The 17,500-nt window shown below is 40.0% G+C and overlaps 2 protein-coding genes across 3 annotated transcripts in view; one reads left to right on the top strand and one right to left on the bottom strand.

The window, feature by feature from the left end:
- gpr143 (G protein-coupled receptor 143) overlaps positions 1 to 3,031 on the top strand; it is a 5,337-nt gene extending 2,306 nt beyond the window's left edge. The window contains exons 3-9 of one of the 2 annotated variants that reach the window (XM_072444552.1): positions 1 to 5; positions 316 to 408; positions 512 to 621; positions 711 to 819; positions 1,663 to 1,780; positions 1,869 to 2,118; positions 2,890 to 3,031. The exon at positions 1 to 5 is cut by the window's left edge and continues 90 nt beyond it. In XM_072444552.1, coding sequence (XP_072300653.1) covers positions 1 to 5; positions 316 to 408; positions 512 to 621; positions 711 to 819; positions 1,663 to 1,780; positions 1,869 to 2,118; positions 2,890 to 2,993 — 789 coding nt within the window. In that variant the 3' untranslated portion in view covers positions 2,994 to 3,031. The remainder of the gene's footprint in view (positions 6 to 315; positions 409 to 511; positions 622 to 710; positions 820 to 1,662; positions 1,781 to 1,868; positions 2,119 to 2,889) is intronic. The other variant, XM_072444554.1, reaches the window with a different exon arrangement.
- Positions 3,032 to 3,343: 312 nt separating this feature from the next.
- Positions 3,344 to 17,500, bottom strand: part of tbl1x (transducin beta like 1 X-linked) — a 15,949-nt gene continuing 1,792 nt past the window's right edge. The window contains exons 2-15 of the mRNA XM_072444551.1: positions 8,834 to 8,934; positions 8,535 to 8,680; positions 8,246 to 8,462; positions 7,431 to 7,563; positions 7,200 to 7,341; positions 7,037 to 7,100; positions 6,862 to 6,959; positions 6,696 to 6,756; positions 6,485 to 6,606; positions 6,330 to 6,404; positions 6,127 to 6,254; positions 5,498 to 5,663; positions 5,323 to 5,424; positions 3,344 to 4,844 (exon numbers count right to left, since the gene is read on the bottom strand). Of these exons, the coding sequence (XP_072300652.1) occupies positions 4,818 to 4,844; positions 5,323 to 5,424; positions 5,498 to 5,663; positions 6,127 to 6,254; positions 6,330 to 6,404; positions 6,485 to 6,606; positions 6,696 to 6,756; positions 6,862 to 6,959; positions 7,037 to 7,100; positions 7,200 to 7,341; positions 7,431 to 7,563; positions 8,246 to 8,462; positions 8,535 to 8,680; positions 8,834 to 8,891 (1,539 nt within the window). The 5' untranslated portion in view covers positions 8,892 to 8,934 and the 3' untranslated portion in view covers positions 3,344 to 4,817. The remainder of the gene's footprint in view (positions 4,845 to 5,322; positions 5,425 to 5,497; positions 5,664 to 6,126; positions 6,255 to 6,329; positions 6,405 to 6,484; positions 6,607 to 6,695; positions 6,757 to 6,861; positions 6,960 to 7,036; positions 7,101 to 7,199; positions 7,342 to 7,430; positions 7,564 to 8,245; positions 8,463 to 8,534; positions 8,681 to 8,833; positions 8,935 to 17,500) is intronic.

The following is a 17,500-nucleotide window of genomic DNA, read 5'->3' as shown; positions in this document are numbered from 1 at the left end:
ATCAGGTGTGGTTTTATTCATTATCACCTCAAGTCCCACCTTCTATAAGAAGACATCACACAGATCCAACTAATCTTCTTCTCCACAGCTGGAAACATGTGCACATTTTAATTGATATTTGCCAATCTTACAACAAAAACACCTATGATTCTAAAAAAAGGGGGTGGAAAATGAAGGCTGATGAAACACCTTTTGTTCCTTCTTCTACACCTTAGGGAACAGTTGCTCTACATAATGTATTTGTTTGGCCTCCTGATCCAAACGCATCCTCATGTGCTGTGAACTCCGTCTCATGACTGCTTCTTTCTCCTTCAGCACCATTATCCTGTATCACATGATCACGTGGGGTCTGGCAGCGCTGCTTTGTATTGAAGGGGTGGCCATGCTCTACTATCCATCCATCTCTGAGTACACACAAAACACTCAATTCTGCATGATGAAATAAAGTCATTACTTAGATTTGTATTCGTTTTTCACCGTTTTTAAAATGATGTCTTTGTGTGTGTGACAGTTGTGAGCAGGGCTTGGAGCATGCTGTGCCCCACTACATCACGACTTACGCACCGATGTTGCTGGTCCTCATAGTAAACCCAGTGTTCTTCAGCCGGACAACTTCAGCTGGTATAGGTCCATTTATTCATTTCAGCTTCTTTATGGGTTGTTGCACATAACTAGTTATGTCTAAGTGTTCTCTTGTGTTTTCCCTCTAGTCACGTCCTTACTGAAAGGCCGGCAAGGAATATATACAGAAAATGAGAGGCGGCTAGCCAATGAAATCAAAATGCGCTTCTTCAAAATAATGCTGGTTTTCGTCATATGGTAAGGAACAAATTTACTTATATAGGCCTATATATTTCAGAGTTATATGTGAGAGTTATAATTCTAGCCCTACAGTGCGTACACAACCATGAAATAGCTCATTTCCAATACTGTGATAAAGAGCATTATTCCAGTAAATTAATATGGCATGACAGGAAGAAGAATGCATCAAATTATAAACTAGTAAGACATTTTATATTAAAGACACTAAAAAAAAAAACACTGAGAATGTTATATTTATACTGTAAAGAAACTCTATTGTGGCCAACATCCATAATAACCAAAATATTGGGTATCACTTCATCATAATGCATAGATACAAGGCATTCATAAATGATGATTACTCAATAATAATACAAACTACAATAATCATGTATTAGTGTTAGGATTAGGGTTAAGGTTAGGGTTAGGGTTAGTGTTAATGATATTTTTGTTGATGATTAGTAAATTACTACTAAACATCTATAAATACTTTGTAGATATGCCTTAGTTATTTTTTAGTAAATTGTTTCTGCATGATTAGTAGATGACTGTTAAACATTTGTATATGATGCATTTATTTTGGCAATAATTAGTTCATGATTAGTAAACATCTATAAATGCGTTGTATCTATGCCTTATTATAAAGTGTAACCATACTTTAAAATAGGATTTAATTGAATGCTGGATTCTTAAACCAAGATATTAGAGGCTCTCACAGACAAACACATGAAAAAGTCACATTGTTGTTTTGAGCAATTTCCAGATAACAAACTTTGCCTAAGAAAATCGTGACATTTGAGAGCTGAGGCGTTTGAAAGGATTCAGGCCCTTTGTAATGCTCTGTGTCCTGTGATGTTTCAGCTGGGTGCCCAACATCATCAATGAGAGTCTGCTCTTCTATCTGGAGATGCAGTCAGACATCAACGACAGCACGTTCAGGAATATCAGGAACGCCGCTCTTATCACATGGTTTATAATGGTGAGTGACACTACATCAGAACAATCATCAGATTCAGAATCATTATCCACTTGCTCCTCACATCACTGTCATTATTTTGCCGTTCCAGGGAATCCTAAATCCTATGCAGGCCTTTCTCAACACTCTGGCCTTCCATGGCTGGACAGGGTGCTACATCGACCTTAGTCTGCAGAGGAGAGAGCTGACCTGGGACTCTGTGTCTACATCGGTGCCCAACACGGGTCATAACCCTCTGAGCGGGACCGGGCTGCTGTATCAGAGCCATGTGCAGGACGGGAAGAGGAACCTGGTCAGTAATGGGCAGCACCAGTCTGATGCCATCAGTGTGCTTTCAGAAGGTAACTGGGCTCATAGTGTTGAGAGCAGCTCCCCTGTGTATCAGGGCTGGTGACATTATCTGGACATTATTTTATATAAAACACCTTGTCGTCTACCGTAAAGGCTGAAAAAGAACCCAATGAAGACTTTACCCTATGTGTTTGTGTGTTTTTCTTTTTTTTTCTTTCATTTTTATTGCCTAAAGTTCAACCGTTACAAATTTGTTCCTCACAAATTGGCATCCAATCAGCTGTTTACTCAGTTAATGGCTGTACTAAAGCCTCTGCATGCCAATCTGTATGACATCAAATCTCTGTGATGCACCCACATTTCAATCAGGTGAGAAAAAGTAATTTGTGTGAACCTAATTTTAAAAGTTAGAAATATTAGAAACTGAATGATGCAGGTATTAAACAATAATCATGTATTAAAATATAGGGTTCAAGCATACAATTAACATAACGACTGAGTAGAAGGCCAAAGTAGTGTCACACAGCTACTTTTAAATGTATTTTGGGATGACTTTGTAAAGCCTTTTTATGGTTTTAATATTTTGCATTAAATATTTCATGTTTTCTGTGAACTATTAGAAATAAAGTTATCTTTGTAAACAAAGTTTCTCTATGAATTCCTCACTGAATATAGATGGGAAAAGTTAAGCTAAGTTGTAGGTTAAATTAAGTCCCAAAATACATTTTAAATGCCATTCGTTTTTAAAATATGGCAGCCTGCTTAATGAGCCACTCCTCAACCAGTTATTTGACCCTATCTTTTGTCTTTGTTTTGGCTAGGTTCAGAGTCTAGTACAATTGAAATCCACATTTCCAGTGAGCTACGAGACTATGAAGACATAGATGCTGATGGAGAATCCTTGGGGACCTCTGTGAGGCTTTAGCTGCATCATCCCACATCACTGCTGTCTGCCTAAGTGCCACATAGACATTATAGTAGACATTAGAAAAAAGAATATGTATATCTTCATTAGAAGACTTTTTCATTCTGTAGAGTTCTGCATCTCCTCTTTGAGCTCCACTCGCTGAACATTGAGGCTTTCTCATCAGCAAATTTATTGTCACAGCTTTTTCTTTTAAATTTACTTGAAGAAATAGCAGTGCGATTATCTGCGGCAAAAGTGCAATATGCAAAACTAAATTTCTGCACATTACATTGTTGTATTCACTTATGTTAATGGGTTTGTTTTGTCTGATGTGATGTTCTTTGATAAATAAAACACAAGACAAAATATATTTTGATTTCCGATATCAAAATAGAGTGATTTATTTGAGACAATGAATGACTTCAACATTTTGTCTTGGAAACATGTTCAGACCCTGGCTCAGGGTGAGGGGAGAGAATAGCCGTCGCAGCACATACTCCATAGGGGGCTCCGCACCACACCAAGATGGCCATCAACTAAAAGCCCAATTCGCAGTCTGACACAGACAATAATGGCTCTCAGCAAATCAAAATGTCATGAAACAAAGACACGCCCATCAAAAACAATGTGACAATAGAACAGTTAAACCTTGGCCCTTCATGCACAGCAAATTGAGAGCATTTGCTGTCCTGCCATATAAAAGTGCACTTCACATTGCTCTAAACAGAACTAAAATTACAAAAGGCAAATTAACAATGAGAGATGAGATGGGAGATGGGCAGAGCCTCCCACATAGCAGGTATTTCATACACCAAAAGATTTGATAAGCTGCACATAAAGAGTGATGCATCATATCTACAAATGGTTCTCACTCTGGTCAAGTCTGTTTATCCATAGAATATTATGCAGAAAGTTTATATACTTTTTACTCTTCTGGTTTCATTTGCATTTTGTCACTGACACATTCCTCCAAGAACAAAAGTTTGAAACATTTTATGATAAACAGAAAGGTAGTTAAAGAAATATTTTGAGCCACTGGTGATATGACGTGACGGCCTCTGCCATTCATGGACCCCTCAGCGTGGAAATAAAGCATACTGTATATAAACATCTTCACACAGTATATAAGTCTGTGTATTTAGCGCATTTACACTACTTTACATTCTTTATATTTACATCCAAAGGTAGAAGCTTTTCTTTGTCAATCACACATCTCACATATTTCTTAAAGACAAGTAAATTAAGCAGGATGTCAGCCCTTGGCAGTTTTTTATTCACTGCCATGTTTTTATGACATCACATTCAGGTTTGACTTTAAATTACCCATCTGTGGGAAAAGACATCACAACGTACTCTTGAGACCAACTGTTCTCCAAACAGGAGACATTTAGCACCCTGTGTATCAGCAGAAAACATTATTTGCTACTTTCCTCATGTTTTCAGTTTGATTCTGATGTACAACATATCATTAAACCTCTGCTGCATACCACACAGCCACTCATTTGATATAAAAAGCATTTTTGTGTTTTCACTTGCTCCACTTAATGACTGTAAAAAACAGCATGGATACCGCATCTCCAAAGGGTTCACCAAAAGGGATTGATTTAGTCCAAAGACAAGGGAGCCAAAGGGTTCTTGGGCCTCCTCACTAGGTGCTTGATAAAATTCACATCACAGACTGTAAGGTGCACAGATTTCAGGTTTTGGCTCCGCTGAAGCTGCTGCAGTCGCTGGTCCACTCTTTACATACAGCCAATCTTGAGCACTGTGCATTTGCTGATGTGAAGAAGGCATTTTGATGCACATTCCTGAATACATCCTGGAATATCAATTCTCAAGTGGCTATTTCCGAAGATCGAGGACACAAACCTGTAAGACAAAATAATCATAATTTAATAGAAAAACATTTTTAACGCTACAGCAAGTTCTCATAGTGTAATTCGTATTAGTACTCATGATTATTCAAGAAATGATTAAAAGAAAGTAATCCAAAGACTGTCGTCCTACTTTTCTGATGATTTCTACTATCTAGAACAGCAATTATTTGTTCCCCCGACGGCCATATTCAAGTCCAGGCAAGTGGTGGGGGGCCGGAATATAGGCCATTTAATCTATTATGTCTTTCATTTCAAGTCTTTATTAAATTATTATTATCAAAAACTTGCAGGGGGGGCTGGATTAAAACCAAAAGCCCATGTCTGATCTAGAAGTTAGCTGTATAAGTAGGTGCAGTAATAGTAATACTGATCAAATAAACAGTTTAATTGTTAATAGTATTTGCCATTCAGTTAGAAACATGTATATTATCACAAATGCCTGATGCAGCGTCGTGATCTTAATAACTTACTGATCCGTCTGATGCGCTGCCACCAACTTTGTCCCCTGTGCTGTTCCAACAGACCTCAAATATTCCCCCTGTGCCCCTGTAGCTGTGCACCAAAGCTCCGCTCTGCAAACAAGGGAAAGTCATTAAGAGCAACCCAATCAATCTTTCACACAGTAAATTCAGGTAGGACACTCACCGTAGTGTTCCAAATGTGGACACACTTGTCAAAGGAGCCGCTGGCGAGATGTTTGCCGTCTGGACTGAAGGCCACGCTGTAGACCGGCTCCTGGTGCTTTGTGAGCGTGTGAATACAGACCCCTCGCTCCACATCCCATAGCCGCACCGTCGAGTCGAAAGAGGCACTAAGGCACAATAGAAGGGACACTCTTACACTGAAATATGACTACTATATATCAAGGTTTTCATATTCATAAGACACAAATGTAATCATTTTCAGATTTAAGGGCAGGTATTCTGGGCTGTACATTCCTGGACATTTACACATGAATGCTAATCTAGGTCAGGATTATGCTTTGCTGACCCTCATTATATTTTTTGAAACACACAGAACATATGTTGATGGCAACACAAGCCCAGACAAAACATACATTACATGTTGGGGCACCTAAAGCTGAAAACACTGCAGTTTTGTCTATGGGAGTTTTTGTTTATAAGAGATCTTCTACTGAAAGTGTTTTTCAAACTTCCTATAAGTGATCTGTTCTTTTCTTCTGTATCTACTTCTGTATCCACCTGCGTTGCATCAAAGAAATTTCCCCATGTGGGACAATAAAGGAATATCTTATCTTAACTTATAGTCCATACCTAGCAAGCATGATATTAGAATTGGGATTGTTTGTCCCGGGGCCTGTAGGACTCCACTTGATAGTGTAGATCTCTTTACTGTGAGCCTGAAGGTCATGGACGCATGTTTCCTGCTTCATACTCCAGATCTGTGCATGAAAAGACACAGGTTAAATGCAAATCTAAAATACAATGACTTTATTAGTATTCAGAGCGGCTCCTGCCTTTAAGGTCATGTCATCTGAACAAGATGCGAGCAGCATGCCCGATGGATCCCACTTAATGGCATTAACTTCATTCTACAGGGCAGAAGAACGGCATTAGTACTGAGCATGTTTACAGTGCAGTGTGCAAAGGCTTGAGCACAAACTCCACTCACTGTGTGGCCCTGGAAGGTCTTCAGAGGCCGGTCATTGCCAAGGCGACATACATGGATGCACATGTCTGTGCTACAGGAGGCAAAGGTAGTGTTGTTTTGCCAGTCCACATCCAGGGCAGGGGCTGTGTTCATTCAATAATATATCAAAAGTATTAAAATAACACTCCAGTAAGAGCGATGCATGCACTTTTATTAATAATAGGCATTTTACCTGAGTGAAACGGAAACTGCTGCTTGGCCTCTCCTGTGTGTGCATCCCATATGATTGTCGTCTTAACAAAACAGTACAGGGTATAATATTTATTACTGATATCATGAACTGTAACTTTATAACAGGTGAAAATAAGAACTCATTATCAAAGAGAAATCTGAAATACCTTATCTACTCCAGCGCTTAGTATAGAATTCCCCTTTTTGTTCCACTTTAATGCGAATATCGGCCCTTTGTGTTGCCCCAAAGTGCTCGCCAAATTTCCTAGTGACAAAATTGATTAATTAAGAACATTATTCACAATAGTGCATCATTAGATTGCATCCATTAACCAGTCATACCATCTTTTGTCCATATACGAGCAAATCCATCATATGAACCTGTGGCCAGTAGTGTCCCGTCGCTCTGTTAAAAATATAACATCATATTTAGTCAGCTGTGCTCCCATGTGCGTTAGGGCGGGTTAAAAGTGGAACCGTGATAGACGAGTGATAGTGCACGTACATTCCAGTCTAGTGAGGTGACGTCTTTGTTACTGGGGACATCCTGGCCTCCCTCTCTGATACAGTGTCGGAGCACCAGCTGTGTGGAGCTGGAGCCGTTGTTCTCATTCAGGTTCCATATCCGAGCAGTGGAGTCTCCCGAACTGGACACAGGCAGACCACAGCGTTAAACCATAAACAACACAAAACATTAGCATGGTCCAGAGTGCTCTTTCAGCTGTAACGGACTCACCCTGAGGCCAGCAAATCACTGACAGGGTTCCAAGCACAGATGAACACCTCGGACTCGTGGCCTCGAAGCACCGTTGCCTTACTGGCTGGGATTTCCACATCGGTGTCCAGCTCCATAGGCTCACTGTGGTTGTCTGAGGGAAAGGAGAATATGCACTCATATATTTAGCATTCAAATGGGACAAATATTTCTTTGTCTCAATAACGATATTCAGAATCGGCATCAGGAATGTGCTCAAATGAGCCTGTATCTTGTATCAAGTATTGCAGAAAACATGAAAAGACCATATTATGAACCATGAAAGGGCAGAAATATCACTTTATTCCTTGTTAGGGAGATGATGCTAAAAATGTCTCTTTGAGGTCATTTTTTATGGTTTTAATTATAGACCGTCAATATTCAACTACCTCTAATATCTCCAAAACAACTATGGTATATTAAATATTAAAAATCTTTACAGAAACTTAACAGAAAGATAACAGAAATGGGCCGGTTGACTTCCAGTGAAAAATTGCAGAACTGATTCCCACTCGCTCCTTAACCCTGAGTCAACTAGTGGATTTTGTGGTTGTAATTTGTAAAACATGGCAATGTGACAGATATTGTAGAAGACGTGTATTTTGTAAAGAGAGTACAGTATACGGGAATATGACACATGGTGCAAATGGACATTTTCTGAGCACTCACGCCATGAAAGACAATAGAAGATTACTCAATCATTCATGAGTCACTAAAAGTACAACTAAACCATTGAAACATTGTGAAAAGCAGTTAAAAAGTCAATTTGTTTGTCTTAGTACGTTGTAGGTTCTTACTCATATGTGTGCCGTTCTCCTCCCCATTGACGGTGGCATCTCCGTTATTTGGTGCATTAGCTTGATGTCCGGAGGTTGTGGCCGATATCGGGTTACAAGGCCGTTGCTGGGCTAACTTCTCGCGGAACGCCTGCTGCCGCGTCTGCACCACATCTGGCATCACCGCGTCAATGAGCGACAGAGACTCAATGGGCCGACCGTCGAACACCGTCCCGTCCTGTAAGGCGCCAGCTGTTACTCTCACAGTCACACGTGTGAGCTCTTAAAATATTTGTACTGATGTGTTTACCTCATTGATGCTAATTTCTGCCTCCACATACTGAAGCCCTTTCTGTAGGATGGAGATGAGAGCAGCAGGGGGCACTAGTGTTCCGTTGATGTTGGATTGGCTGATGTGGCTTTCGATGCCAAAGGTGAAGGCTGAGTGGGAGAAACCTGGATATAAGCACATTCACTGGCATAAGTGCGCTACGCAGAGGAAAACAGCCAATATAAAACACTAAACAAAGGAAGGGTATGTCTTTAAATGAGTCTTTTACACTTGTAGCATAAAGTACTCTACAGCAGTGCGGCAAAAGCAGAACAGACCTGATTCTTGAAGGTATCTGTAGACCAAGAAGTTAACCTCGTCACTCGTAATACTCATCTTAACCCAGCAGGAGGAAGTATGCCTGATGGATAGGTCCACTCTGGAAAACAAGAGGAAGATAACCAGCGTTCAGGGCATTTCAAAGACATCTGGGTTACGTCTAATCTGATTGGCCTGTTGTTGTGACATTGATATTTTTCAGTATACAACATCTTCCTGCCTCTCCAAATCAGAAGCATACAACAGTCTATTCCAACTTGTTGTGCTGCTTTAGTAAAAGGCTTTACATGCTCCTCCATGCATAACATCAGTGGACTGTGACCTGTGCCTAGTACTAAAAGTGAGTATTCGACGCCCCTTTTCCCAGGACTAATGGAGGTGTCTGTATCCATTTGGATTTCTTAGTGGTGAGTGGTGCTTCCCATTAGTGACCTGGCCAACCATCTCACTGGAAAGGCCCTCGATAAAGCAGTTAGGATATTAGATGTCAGTCTGCTACCCATTGAGTAAATTACACAAGAGCTAAGGGCTAATTATGCATAGGACACAGGCGTTCTAACCCCTATCCATTTCTTTATTAAATCAGGGTGTTAAAACAGCTCTTGCTTTTACCAATGACCGTGCAATACTAGAAAACGTGTTACCAAACAATGATAAAAGTGTTGAAAATTGTAAATATTATATATTGCCAGTTATTACTAATTGATAATAATAACTAATGAATTACTTAATTGGTCAATTAATTACTTAATCAAAAGGTAAACTACCGGTAATGCTAAGATGAGGCTAAATGACATGTGTTCTCATTATTCATAACAGAAACCCATCCAAACATTGTGTAACCTCATTTTGTGACTTAGGCAAGATTAACACTGGAAAATCGGGGCAGTTTCATAATAGCATAAATGTCTGTACACAACAATATCGACGCTTCAATAGGAACTAAATACTGTTGCATATGTATCTCATAATCTGTCCAAACAGATTTGGGAGTCACATCTTGCGAGATGTGCATTCAAATACATAGAGTTCAACGCATGGTATGTGCATAAATTGGTTAAAATACTGAAAAACACTAAACAGAAATCATGCAGGTTGCTCATGATCACAGCAAACTTGGTTGCATTTTGTAAGGCGAGGCATAGGTTAGAATAAATTAAGCATAAAAGCTGGATGGGTCCGAGTCATCCCAATATGTAATAATTGCACACCCACTGGGAGGAAAAGGAACCATGAGCACGAGATATGATAACAGAGGTGTGTGAGGTATGAGGGCTGCAGTACAACTTGTGTCCAAAATCCAGTCTAGGCCCAGTCCAGTTCCCTTTGGTAATATAACGGCACAAGAGATTTTGCTGTCCAAATTGTTTCACCTGGAATAAATCTTCTCTGCATTGCAAATATCTAAAGTGTTTTAATCTGTTCTTCAATGACTATTACAGCGATTCATTATTCCATTGCTCCTTTGGTGACAACACAAACTGTTTTCACACCTGAGCCAACAAGCCCTGCGCTACCCACTACCAACATGTTTTTGAAGATAATTAGCCTCCACGTGGGACCAGGACAGGGCAGCCACATCAAAGCAGCCAGCACATGAGGCCGTGACAACTACACACTAAACTACTGGAAACATAATTAGCAGGCGGGTGCAAGGAAGAGGCCGCTCTAATCCCTGTCAGATAGGCCTGTGATACCAGTCATTACACAAGCATTGAGACGCCCAGGTCTGTGACCAAACACATCTTTGAACCAGTATTAACCACTCAAATGCATCTGGAGTCAGTTTGAGTCCAAGGGAAAATCAGAAAGAGTAAGCAACATGGTTCAACATGGTGTATACATTCTGGACTCTGGTTTTATCCAAGATAATTTAACTGACAATAATACATAGCCTATTCTAAAGGAGTGTTTTGTAAGATTTTGGGGGAAAAAAGAAAGTATTTTGGGTAATTCCATATCAAATCAGCCAAGGCTATTTGTCTTATCATTTACATGTTCTATAGTTTTTAACCCTACATATATGGCCCTGAGTCAGATATTGCAAGTAAGTATAGAGCAGTGGGCAGAAATAGGGGGTTGGCGGGGTAACCAGTTCATAGCATGTTGGTGACCAATTTTGTAAAAGACCAGCAAACACTATAGACCAATGTTTCCCAATCAGGGGTACAGAAAATAACATGTTTCTTCTTATTATTAGTATTCATGTTTTGTAGGGTTATTTTTGCATAATAGTTGACGATATGCTAGTAAACGGATGTATAGTTCTAAAGAAACACTGGTACACAATATTAGAGGCACTCAGAATGGGAGATAATACTTACAGAGAAGAGAAGGAATATTGTGCCACCAAAAACCAGTGTAATGAAAAATATGACTTTGAAATCAATTTAAAATAGTAAATGTAAACAAATAGAATCAGAATGAGAACCGGTTCATTACCATTGCCAAGGGACAGAATTCGCAAACATAGGAACTTGCTTTGGTTATTTGGTGCAACATAAAATAATGATAAAACAACCTATATAAAATCAAAAAGGGCATGCATTAAAGAAAAACAATTCAAATCTCCAATAGGATAAAAATAGGCTTACTATGTTCACAAAATGTACAGTTACAAATAAGTGTGTCATCCTACAGAAGGAGTATCCACACTTTTCATCGTGAGCTGCATTAAAACACATTTTAGGCAAAAGACTAGTCGGTTAATACAGTCAGTGTGTTTACATGCAAACGAAAAAAACGAATAGTTGCTTTAATCCGATACAATCAGACATCTTCGTGTGCATGTAAACACCTTACTCCCATAGAAATGGGCGTTCAAAATCTCCGATTGAGACACCCAGATTATGCGGTTGCATAATCGCACTGAAACTAGACAAGGCTTGTGCGCATGCTCCACGACCCACGCTGACCTATGACCCCGGAACAAAACTATACAAGGAAGAACACAACCGCATTCACTCACCAGGGTTAGCGTGCACTTTATCTGCACAATAACTAATGCGGACATTACATAAGAGATGAACAAAACTATCCATCGTGCTGTTGTTTGCATGGTAGTTGTTTATATGTGACGCAAAAACTCAACTGGAATGGAGGGGTGTATTAGTCCGCTGAAACGACGCATATCGCCACCTAGTGTTAGGAAAATGACACGTTCTTGTCAGAAATTCGACTTTCTCGTCTGCATGTATATTTGGACAAGGACAGAGCTTGTCCAAGACCTCAAAACCAAATGTTATAAAGGCAAGGCAAGTTTATTTGTAGAGCATATTTCATACACAAGGCAATTCAAAGTGCTTCACACAGCGGGAAAAATGCATTAAAATCACAAGAAATTACATTTAGTTTTTCGTGTGTCGAGTGAATGTACTTGAATGTATCCACTTTAATAAGAGTGTAAAGTTAGTTCTGTATCACATGTCTGTTAAACGGTAGACTTCTTTAAAACGTTGCAATAAAGAAAGTGGAACCAGAAGGGCACATTTGGCAAACAAATAAATAAAAAAAATAACGGCATATTGACGGATCACAATTGTCCATATGATTTCATTTTTCTTTATAAAAACAAATACATATAGTTTAAATCTTAATCTCATTGCCAGACTTTTACTCATTTAACACCCAGTTTGTTCCTCCAAACGACATGCTTTTACTGACAAAGGACGGGCAATAGACCTCTCAATTAAGAAGCCCCAAGCTGATCATTGATGAATTGAACCGGATCTCTATTCATTTCAAATGTGATTAATTGCACAGCTACTACTAAATACCAATAATCAATGTGAGGAAGCTTACTTTGCATTTGCCAGTGCAACAGAGTTATTTTTAATGATATTTTTTGGCAGAAAGAAAGCAGTTACAGATTAATCTAAGTGTCTTGTAGAAATGCATTGTTACGTTTCATTCTCAAGAACAGCGACAGCACAGGAAATAATTGTGAAAGGCTTAGAATTCCGCAAACCCATTTTTGCAACTCAACACAAATTACTTCCTCATACTAAACGTTATTTAAGCAATCTGTAACTTGCTGAAAATATCCACCAGGTCAAACGAATGCACTTACACACACTTTTTTTTTTTAAATGACTATGTCTTAGCATGCATATTTCCATTCATAGTGCAACTCTTCCCATTTAACCAGGCCTGGGACTGGCACAGCGTTTCACATTCCTTTTCCATTTCTCCCTGATCGGTCCCAAATACATCAACCCCTAAATAGAAAGAATTTAAAGATGCAGTGCCGCCACAGGAACACAAAGATCTATCTCCAATCTGAGTTTGAAATACTGAAACACAGACAATGCCCAGAACCTCATTTTCTCCTGCACGGTCACCTTCTGACAGATGTGCAAACAAGACCTGGAAACAGCAGCCATTTTCTCTTGAACTGCTCTGCTGAGTAAAACCCGCCTTTGAAGCTTCTGGTTGGGGCTGCAGTCTCTCAGGGGGGAGAGGTGGGGGAGGGGAGAGGGGGGGATGGGTAGTCGGGGTGATAAATAATCATCGGCACACAGGTAATCACAACAACCATTTGTGCATTATTCTCCAGCCTCTTTCAATGACTCACTTGGCGACAGTCAATGTAGGTCGGAGGGGCGGGGGGGTGGTTGTTAGGGCCTCAAGTCTCGGGGGAAAACACTTCTCCCACGCTTCCTGTGAGTGGCAACACTTTTCGTTTTTACCAGCCAACCACGTGTGATTAAAGCTGACCGACCAGACCGAGGAGTTTTATTCCAGCACCTTCCACCACTAATTGCAAGAATGACAACCTCCTGCATTGGTCCTTTAAGCGTGGTGTTGCATGTCCATTGTTTGCAGACAGAGGAATTTCATATGTGGTTCACAGCCGGGGCCATTATGCAATGTGGTTAATCTGCATTTTATAAAATTCCACGGAGAACTCTGAACGTTTCTTTATAGACCAGTTGTGCAATCCAAACTACTTTATTCCTGTAGTACATTTGATAAACAAAGCTGTTCCCAAAGTGCTGCACACAGTGAAATAAAACCAACCACTCAACACAATAAATAAAACCAGTTGTGTGAAGCCAATTTATTTTAGTGTGTTATTGCAAGAACTCGTTTCTTGTATAGATGAATCTTGAAAGCGATATAAAGCTGATAAAGATGGCCACATAATCACAGCAGTTTGAACAGTAAAACAGCTACATATGGTGATGTTTGACTGTTGCTACTGTCGCATAGTGGTTTGGTCTTACCCTTGGACACACGATCCATACGAGATTCAAACCGACTATCCTCTGGTTGGTCTACCATTCCTTAACCCACTGCACCCCTTTGCCCCCCCGAGCTCACGACTTGAGTCAAAGCTGCAAGGCAAATCGACTCGAATTTAAATGCAAGTCAGACACGTTACAATTCTGTTAATTTCTTAAAATCGTTCAGCCCCATTTTCTATTACTATAAAACACTAATGAAACAATAATACACCTATACCATACCCATGATATCTCTGCTGAGCCTTTCATATTACCGCTCACCATTTTACACATATTAATCCAGTAAATTAGCATGAGCATTATCTTCAGCGCTGGTGTTTAGTCGCCATGCAGCACATGGGAGATCCAGGCTTTATTTACACCCGAGGAATGAATGGGGGATGGTGTCAGACTGCACGGATCACTCCAAGCGTTCATCGTCATGGCGCGGTCAATCGAAAGTGTCCAGACCTAGATTCGGTCTTTATGCACAGCCATTAGCGTCACATGAATCCGCTCCATATGCTAAGTGGAGTTAGAGTATTCACCTGGCCTCCACGAGCAGAAGACATGGAATATGTTGCAGTTGAAATTCAACAACATATCGCAGCACTTCCGGGTTCTGTCTTATAATAATAACATTTACTTCTACATTATTTAATCCCGCAATTCAGTACACTCAATACAGCGGGGAAAGTAGTGCAGCAACCTACAATTCTAGCAAAAATGGGTTTGTGCTGATGTTTTCTTTTATTTCAACAACATTTTTTTGACAGTTTGTACCTTTATAGTGGCCTAACAAGAAAATAAGAATCAACTTCCCCTGAAATTGGTTAAATCCATACGTTTCTCACTTGGAGTATGACGTAGGTTGTCAATAGGAGGAGTGGGCGGGGAAAAGAAGATGATACTTGACCATAAACCTGCATGATACAATGTTAAAATGGGATATTGCCCACCTCTTCTTGTAAAGCTGTTTTGATACACATAAGAATATAATCTCACACTTACAACAACGCGAGTAAAGCCATTTTCCCCCAAACCGTAACTAAAAACTGCATTACTGACGATCATGTGGGCGTGTGCCATCATTTCATCCAATCAGAGGCAGAAAACACATCCCCTTCTTCTGTAATAAACGGATAAAGGCACTGACTGTACAGAATGAGCTTGTGAATCGTTTTGATTGTAGGGCAAAGACTAAACCACAATGTTTTCAGCTTTTTCTGAGTGGAACGAGTGTACTTCACACCTCTTCGAAATATTGTGCTTATTCTTAAATAAGGCAGTTGATTCACTGAGATGTGGAAATGAAACTAACACTTATTAATTGGAAATGCCCTGTATGTCTAGACACAATGCAAATCAACTCATTACACTGTTACATATTTCCCCATTTCTTTCCTGACACTAACTATGCTTAACATGTTGATAGAAAATGAAGTAAGACCTTTACCTGGCCATTCTTCCTGCAGCGAGCCGAGCAGAGAAGGATTAAGCCATAAACACAGTAGCACACCAGAGTGGGCAATACAATTGTTGCTATGGTGACGGGAAGATCTTCCTTCTCTGTCAACAGCTGCTCATGCCACCCTAAATACCCCCGACTCTCCTTGAGCTTTCCTCCTGCGTGACATCAGGGTCAAACAAGCAAGGCGAGGAACCCAGATGCTAAATTTCATTGTAAGCACGGTTTGTTTTTTTCTGCTCACACAAGCCACACAACAGAAATGTACAACGCATCCCAACGTGTTGTGATAGTCCAGACCTAGACGCACAAAACATGTTGATCAAGACAAGATAATGCTTAACTAAATGTCTAAACCATTGTAGTAAAGTCTGTGTTCAGACTTGGTTATGAAACATCCTTGTCACTGCCAATAGCGCCTGGAGGAACACGACCTGGGCCGTGTATCAAAATGTGTCGACGGGAACAGGTTGTGTAATCAAGAAATCTACATGTGACATCTCAACGTTTTCAAGAACAAGTATATTTTAACAAGTTGTGCTAAGACAAATCAGCCAGGCACAGCAAATATTTGTAAAACGACTGGAATGGCCAAATCTAGATTTTTTATTTAATTTTTTTTGTAGAATGCACGTCACATCACAACTCATCAAAGCTCGTCACACTCACAGATTGTTGTAGATTTAATGATATAAACTTAAATGAATCAGATAATCAGCCAAACAACAGATATTATGCGTCAGTGCTTTTTTGTTTAATACCAGCTCTTTGCTCAAACACGCATCTGCGTCTCCACTCACGCCGCAGGAATTTAAGCAGACAGTCGGAGGAAGAGTGCTTCATGAAATTTTAAATAAATGAAAAATAGTTTCCAAAAAGCCCATCAATAAAAGCGTTTTCGAAACTGTACGAGATCAAGGTCCTTTCTGTTGTTGTGTCCCTCGGTTGTGCAACTGAAATTTTAATAGAATGGGAATCAAATTGTTTGCAGATATCAAAGATCATCTCGGGAATTTTCAATCTGCACAGTCTCCCAGCCAATCCTGCAGTAAAAACATGTGGTTTGGAGACGAGTTCAGATTTTGGAGGAATACATTTGACATTTTATTTTTCGTAAAAAAGGCAGGGGCAAAGATCTGCATTGTTTATTAACCTTAATAAAGGACATTTATCAAACACAGCCAATCAATAGGAGGAAAGAGATTGTGATTCTTTTACATTTATACCACATCATCCAGTCATATCGGATTGCCCACTTCAGTCACAGAGTAATGTCGCTGGTTACGAATGGAAGGGCAGGCATCCGGCATATAAATGTACCATATCATTATGCAAGCATGGATTTATCAATACAACAGCCTGTGTGCAATGACTACGTTTACCAAGTGAGAGCGGGGAACGATACTCACAAACAACAAGCACTGCACCAGAAATCCAGCACGGTACTTTATTTATACACACATTTCCCACAATGATAAAAATCTGTCTCAAAGCTTAGAGGGCATGTATGTGTTTTATTTTAGAGGGAGCATCAGTGTGCCAGTTGGCTGGTAGCCCATGCACAGTGCATATCTGTAGTGGAGGAAGGGAATGGCTCACCACCTCCCCCATGGCCTATCATAAATAAATACTGCTACAGAAATATTTGGACAGCCAGATTCAGGGATTTAAAGAAGCCTTGAGCCGACACGAGCTTTCTCAGGGACTTCCTTGCCCTACTTCTGAGCCTGGGATACATTTCTGTTTTGAACACTGACTCCAGCACAATGAACATGGCATTGGCCGGCACGATTTCCAGTACGGCTGTGTTTCTAGTCTATGTTTCAGTGCATGGGCTGGTCTCATTTTCAAACTACTCAAGGATTTTTTAACCAAAGACAATCATCACAAACAAAAGCCTTTTGATAACAGCGGGTTTGTGATATCCAGCCACACAGAATGAATCACAACCCAGGGTACAACGTGTACCAATC

The sequence above is a fragment of the Eucyclogobius newberryi genome, unplaced genomic scaffold (assembly GCF_026437365.1).
Source record: "Eucyclogobius newberryi isolate DKJ021-1_F unplaced genomic scaffold, fEucNew1.0.hap1 SCAF_14, whole genome shotgun sequence".
In the NCBI taxonomy this organism is placed as follows: Eukaryota; Metazoa; Chordata; class Actinopteri; order Gobiiformes; family Gobiidae; genus Eucyclogobius; species Eucyclogobius newberryi.
The sequence above is the reverse complement of the archived record's forward strand: the minus strand, read 5'-3'. Positions and strand labels throughout refer to the sequence as shown.